A 6,361-nucleotide genomic window follows, 5' to 3' on the forward strand; every position below is an offset into this window, starting at 1 on the left:
GCAGGGAGAATGCAAATCGAGCACCAGCAAAGGCCATGGACAAAGTGGCAGAGCCTGTAAAAGTTAAATCACTTTTAGAACTGATCACGCTGAACTCTGATGCTTTCCTCACCATCAAAGGCTTCGTTACTGATCGGGTTACGGAGCTGCAGTGTCACTGACTCCAAGCTCACAGCCAGTCGGATAAAGCAGCAGCTTTTGGCCAGCTACACCCTGTCTAGATGACCACATTTATAGGAAGAAACAGCTTAATTTGACAGAGGAGATTATTTTTAAAGCCATACACGGCACAGGGTCCGTTAATGTCTAGTCTTACTTACATACTGAGCTGTTTCTAGTACCACGGTTCAGGCAGTCGCTGACACGGCCGAGCAGCTACATTTGTAATCAGTGATTCAGAATTCTGCACCGCAGTTGTAAACAAGATTAAACTGAAGAGGACGGCATCCATTCAACCGGCCCACAAGAATTACTTGGAAGCTGTAGTCAAGAACCAACCTGCTCCTGCTTTAGCTTTGACAACTTCTGTGCCAGCTTCTTGAATTCTCCCTGTAAGCTTTTCCAGTTGATCCTGAGGAAAGTCCACTTTCGGCGTGCACTAGATGGGAAAAGAGAAGTTACTCTTGAACACCAGGAGCCCCGTGAATTCAGCGCAAGGCCACCCACACAATGCCTCCTGCACTATCAGAGTTGTTTTGGTAATTCCCAATGGGAAAAAAACAGTTAACCCAGCTCACCAGCGGTGCAACAAACCAACCAGCTGTAAGCATTCACCACAGCTGCTGGTGACCAGCACGGGCTGTGAGCAGAACCCAGCCAGGCCTAGCTTATTTGAGGACAAACTGCAGCTTTAAAGCAAAAGCAGGGTTCGCCATGGTTACTACCATGTAGCCCTTTACACTAGGCAGATGCCCTCCAAATGTATTGCAGGTGCTAGGAATTTCAAAAAGCCACTTTGTAAATATTTGGGTCACCGTGGCGTTAGAGAAGAGCCTTAGGAAGGATCCAGCCCGCCAGCAGTATTTAGGCAGTTACTGAACCTTCAGATAGTTTCGCACGTATGGCGAGCACAGCTGTGTCTGTCCCGACTGTCTAACAAAAGCACCCTCTCAGCATTCAGCCCTTGCTCTTATTCCCTAAGAACATCCTTCTGTGAAGGATCCTTTACCCCTGCTTCGAACAACGCCTTTTCTCCTTCCTTGCAGACCACTCCTTGGCCACATCCAAGCCATCTCCTCACAAACCTGCAGCCTGCTTTACAACTGCAGCTCATTCCAGCTTCGACGCATGAGGGGAACCTCTCCCCAACTACCAGTCCCTCTCGAAGCAGGCACAGATTGAACTACGCCTCCTCATCTCAAAGCTGCATGTTGAAATGGTGTTTCTAGTCCACCACGGCAAAAGCAGCTCCATGTTCCTGCTGAAAAAAAAGAAATACCTGCCACAAAAAATTAAAACCAAAACAAACGGCACCAAGATATCTGAGCACCCACATGACACTTCAGTTCTTAACCCAAAGTCCTTTAGAGGAGAAAGGCTGGAACTATTTAAACCACCTAGAGTAGTTTAGATCTAGCTCATGGCTTCCAGTATCCTGTACCTCACCTCGGGATGACAGCAGGCACAAGAACAGGGATCCCCGGCTCCACATTACGTACCACCACAAAGACACGCTGCATCGACCCCAACATAGCAATGAGTGTGATGCCACATGCGGCGATAACTACAGCTCACCTGAGAGATCAGAGGGATGATGGTCTTCCCCGCATGGCCACCGATCACCGGAACACTCACTTTAGCTGGATCTAAGCCCTAAGGAAAACAGGAAACTTTTCAGCTTCTCAAGCATACAGACAAGGAAAAAACCTTTCATTTTCTGCCCTGGGTATTTGGGCACATCTGTAACCCAGCGCCATACAGGCAGCACTCCAGGGACAAAGCCCGATGTACAAAGTTGGGCTCTGGGTTGCTCTGATAACATTAGGCCGTTACGGGATAGTATCAGCGCAAGTTCAGATAAACAGCAGCATCCCACCAGGGCCATTACGAGCAGAAAGCAACCTGTCACACCTCCCCATGCTTGGCAGAATATCCCACAGCACGCAGCACAGACATCCTGCCTGGCAAACACAAGCTACAACTCAACCCTCTCCTCTGGTTGCACCAGCAGGGTTGGAAATGCCAGCAGAACTAAGGCAAACATGTAGCTCGCTCGCAGGGGACAGCTTTGAAAAGGAAAGGTCAAAGTCTCCTGAACTACATTTTGCAAGAAACCCTATCCCCAGGCTCCTCTAGAGAACGGATCGGGGAACGGTTGCCTTTGCCACTGGCTCCACAGAAATCCGAGCTCTTCTGGCTCTCTGCAGTGGTTTTAAAAGCATTTTTGGTAGATCTAATGACCAAAGCACCCCATATCCTTGCCCAGCATCTGTCAGTAAGACCTACCTTTAGTTCAGCCACAAAAGTATTCGCTCTGACAACGTCTAGCGTTGTAACGCCAAAGATTTTCTTGGGATTGTACACACCGTGCTTCTTGAAGACTTCTGAAGTTATCGGGATGGTTGAGTTTACCTGCAAGCGAGAAGAGACAAGCATTCATTAAAACCATTAAAACTAACGAAGCCAACCAAACAGGCCAGTAAACAACCTGAAGCATACTTCCAACTTGAAGTCAACCACAGCCAATTACTTTAATTCCTAAATTGAAGAGAAATTTACAGTCATGCTGGAATAAATCTTCTGTTTTAAATAACAATTAAGACAATGAATTTGCTTTAATGGTTATTTAAAGGCTCCTCCCTCAGTGAGCGAAGATTTCTCTTCCAGCTAATACACCAGCATGTATCATAACCACAGCCACACAGATGTTGAGATATTAAGTACTTTTACATCCAAGTCTCACTGACTTCAATATAGCTCAAGAAAAATGGATTAGTAGAACCAGGCTTTTAGTTCTTTCTGCAAATACCCTGTACACCTTAAAGATACCAGTCAAAATTAACAGGAACTCACAGGTTACTTGAGTGTTCTCAGTTTCGACTTTTTTTTCCCCCTCTATATTTTCCAAGTCTCCAGAAAACGCTTACCGGGTTAGAAATAATACAGATCATGGCTTCTGGACAGTGCTTTGCACAGGCCGATGTCAAAGTAGCAACAATGCTAGCATTGGTGTTGAACAGGTCGTCTCTGGTCATACCTAAAACATAGCCAGTATCATATTTTAAGTTCCCCACAATCTACTCATTAACAGTCAAGCTACTCAATAAAAAAACCAAACAAACACAATATTCTGCTATGGGCAGAGAGATGTCAGCTTCTGGTTTCATAGATCATTGAAAAATTAAGACTTAGAAAGAGCTAGGCATTAAAGTCTAGACTGTTTTTACAGTCTCAGTAGGATATTGAAAAGCAGAGTAGAAATGAAGCGGGTCAGAGACATTTCTAGGAAGGCTTAGCAGCACTCATTCAGAGATGCCCTGAAAAGTTACCCTACAGTTAACGCAAAACAAATGGATTCTTTCTATTCTGCTGAGAAATGAAACAAAGAACCAGTTCATTTACTATAGCATTGCTCTGGGCAAGCGACACCAGGGTGAGATGCAGCATCACTTGCATGAAAAGTCTTTTCTGCCCATTTTACGAGGCACAGTTTAAGACAGAAGCTAAATGAGATGCTTGATACCACAAGCAGCTCTAGGTCAGTGTCATTAACAGACCACTCACACCCCAAGCCAGCTCTGAGAGAGCCAGACACAGCTCTAAGCCAACTACCGCACCGCAGGGAGACACTTCAACCGAGCCCTGGAGCTTTTTAACAAAAAGAACGTACCCGGTTTTCTAGGGACTCCCGCAGGAATAACTACGACGTTGCAGCCCTTCAGACATTCTGGCAACTGCTCAGGTCCCATGAAGCCTGGAAAGGAAGACATTCAGGCATTATGGTTTCACCAGTTATTAAAGATCTGACACTTCGCAGGACAAAAATTACTCCCAGAGGCATCCAATCCCTTTTCTCATTTAGCTCTCAATTCCAACTGACACCACGAAGCAGAAAAACACAATTACGGATGGATCCCATTTGCTGTTTTCTCCTTGTTTCAAAACTTACAGAATGAGAGTGGCAGGAAACTCACATTCATCTGTTCTGAAAACCATCAGTTCTTCCTGTTGTATGTGTTTGCTCTCTCAAAGCCTCGGCTTGGCACCACAGCCAGTGCCCCCAAAAAACTGCAGGGAGACACATGCAAGTAAAATGTAGCTTTTTGGTGATCTTCAACTAAAACAAACTTCAGGAGATTGAGCTTGGGTTTCATCAGAACTTTTGACAGCTGTCCCTTAGGGAGAGCAGCACACAAAATTCACGTAGACACCCAGGAAGCGTTAAGTCTACTTTGTAGACCAGCTTCTAAATAGAACACTCAAGCTTCTTTCCGAGACAATTTTCCTGAATGTCCTGCCAGTTCTTAGGAATTGCCCTTCAACAACACAACCATCTGCATCTCCACACACGTCAATCTAATTTGCTAAACATAACAAGTCATGCACCCCTTGAGAAAAAGCCACTTAAATTGATAGTGGGCTTCAGGATCACGTGAAGATTCCCTTTCACAAGGAGCGAGGGGCATCTCCAAGTGTCAGAGAGACCCAAGAGAGGACCAGAACACAGACTGGTTGCCTGCAGTACCTTTAACGCTCGCTTTCGTCTCGATGTGGCTTAGGTCAGCTGCAACTCCTGGAGTGTGAGCGATGTCGTAAAGGCTGAGCTTGCTCACCAGCGGGCTGTTCTTCAGGAGCAGGGAGAGGGGCTGGCCAATGCCGCCCGAGGCCCCCAGCACTGCCACCTTGGCATTGTTCTGCGGGAAAAAGAAGACAAACACTTCACTGAAGGGATGTTCTGGTAGGTACTACAGCAGCGACCTCGGGGATTTCACCACGCTTTCTTTACTTTTGGTTCTATTTCTCAACGTTTTTATCAATCACGACGCAAACTCAATTGCCTAAGCCCACAGGAAGCGATCGGCACGACAGCCTCGCAAAGATCCTTGAGGTTTATTCGTAGGGCAAGGTAGAGGAGAACCTTCTTTTGGAAGCTGAAGCTCAAAAGGGAAGCTCAGCTAGGCAAAGTCACTGAAAGGATCATCTTTCTTCAGAAGCAAATGTCTGCCTGAGACTACTCTCTGCGACTCTGTGCACCTAGGTCTGACTTAGGGCAAAATCTGGCTTGCAGTTTTTCTAGTTTTCATTGCCACTATATTAAAAAAATAGGCTTTCCCATTTGGCAAAGCAATGCATCTGACAGAACACAATACACGTAACAACCACTGTATAGATGTGAGGAAAACGTGTTGGCCTGAAATAAGTTCAGAGCCGCATCTGCAGCTGCCTCAAGATTGAGGCCTGAGAACATAAAGTGACTATAATTTCCAGCTTTGATCAGATGTGGCTGAGACGCAAGTAAAATCAACTCTGCTTTGTTGCCCTGGTGAACCAATTTCACTCTCACATGCTCACTGGAAGGAAGTTATTTCTCTTTAAAATGTCTGTGCTCTCGTTGTACAGAAAGTGTCGCCGGATGACAGGAAACCTTATAATCTTATAAATGTAGCACTCTGCCAAAGTGATGGAGAAGCAGAGGCTACTGCAGAGACGTAACACGATATATAATTATATAAAAGGCTGATAAGGACGTTCTCTATCACACTGTTTTAGGAGATAAAGCCGCAACAGCTCCAAGACCCCGCATGAGCAGCTTAATTATTATGCTACGACAAACACATAATCTATCCAGGAGCTAGATCAGCCTAACCTCCGCTCGGTTTTCTTGCTATTCCAACAAATATCATTTAGTGTAGAACTCTGCAAGGGGAAGCAAAGTCTAGCATTAATGACTGCTACACCCTGTATTTATGATAGGCAACAGGACATCAAAACGTCATTGTTAATAAACCTCTCCTACAATCCCCATCGTTATAGCTATCAGCAATCACCCCATGACACACTGCTCAGAACTATTTGCATCAGAAGATCAATGAGGTTGCCCCTGCCTACCTTCTCTATCTACCCACCACGCAGCAGTGAGCCTTTTCTGCTACCACGGGTCAAGCACAGTGGATTTCAGCAAATTAAGGATTACTGTTAAGCCCCCAACAGCCAGCTTTAATTCCTAACACCTTTGGAAAGCAAGGGCATATTTTCAGCAGATGAGGGAGGCAGCAAACTTTGTGTATCGTCCACTATACGCTGTCACCTGGAACTGCTAGATCTGACCACTGAGCTCCTGCCTGCCTAGAAAAGGTCATAGAACAGAATCACAGAACTGTTTTGGCTGGAAAAGACCTTTAAGATAATCAGGTCCAACTGT

The 6,361-nt window shown here is 45.6% G+C and overlaps 1 protein-coding gene across 1 annotated transcript in view; it reads right to left on the reverse strand.

Moving 5' to 3' along the window:
* MDH2 (malate dehydrogenase 2, NAD (mitochondrial)) overlaps nt 1-5,140 on the reverse strand; it is a 6,889-nt gene extending 1,749 nt beyond the window's left edge. The window contains 8 exon segments of the mRNA XM_009866811.1: nt 3-54; nt 499-598; nt 1,735-1,812; nt 2,446-2,571; nt 3,087-3,196; nt 3,830-3,913; nt 4,685-4,953; nt 5,022-5,140. Coding sequence (XP_009865113.1) covers nt 3-54; nt 499-598; nt 1,735-1,812; nt 2,446-2,571; nt 3,087-3,196; nt 3,830-3,913; nt 4,685-4,953; nt 5,022-5,140 — 938 coding nt within the window.
* Between the last annotated feature and the right edge of the window lie 1,221 nt (nt 5,141-6,361).

Source organism: Apaloderma vittatum, unplaced genomic scaffold (assembly GCF_000703405.1).
Source record: "Apaloderma vittatum isolate BGI_N311 unplaced genomic scaffold, ASM70340v1 scaffold29983, whole genome shotgun sequence".
Lineage (NCBI taxonomy): Eukaryota > Metazoa > Chordata > Aves > Trogoniformes > Trogonidae > Apaloderma > Apaloderma vittatum.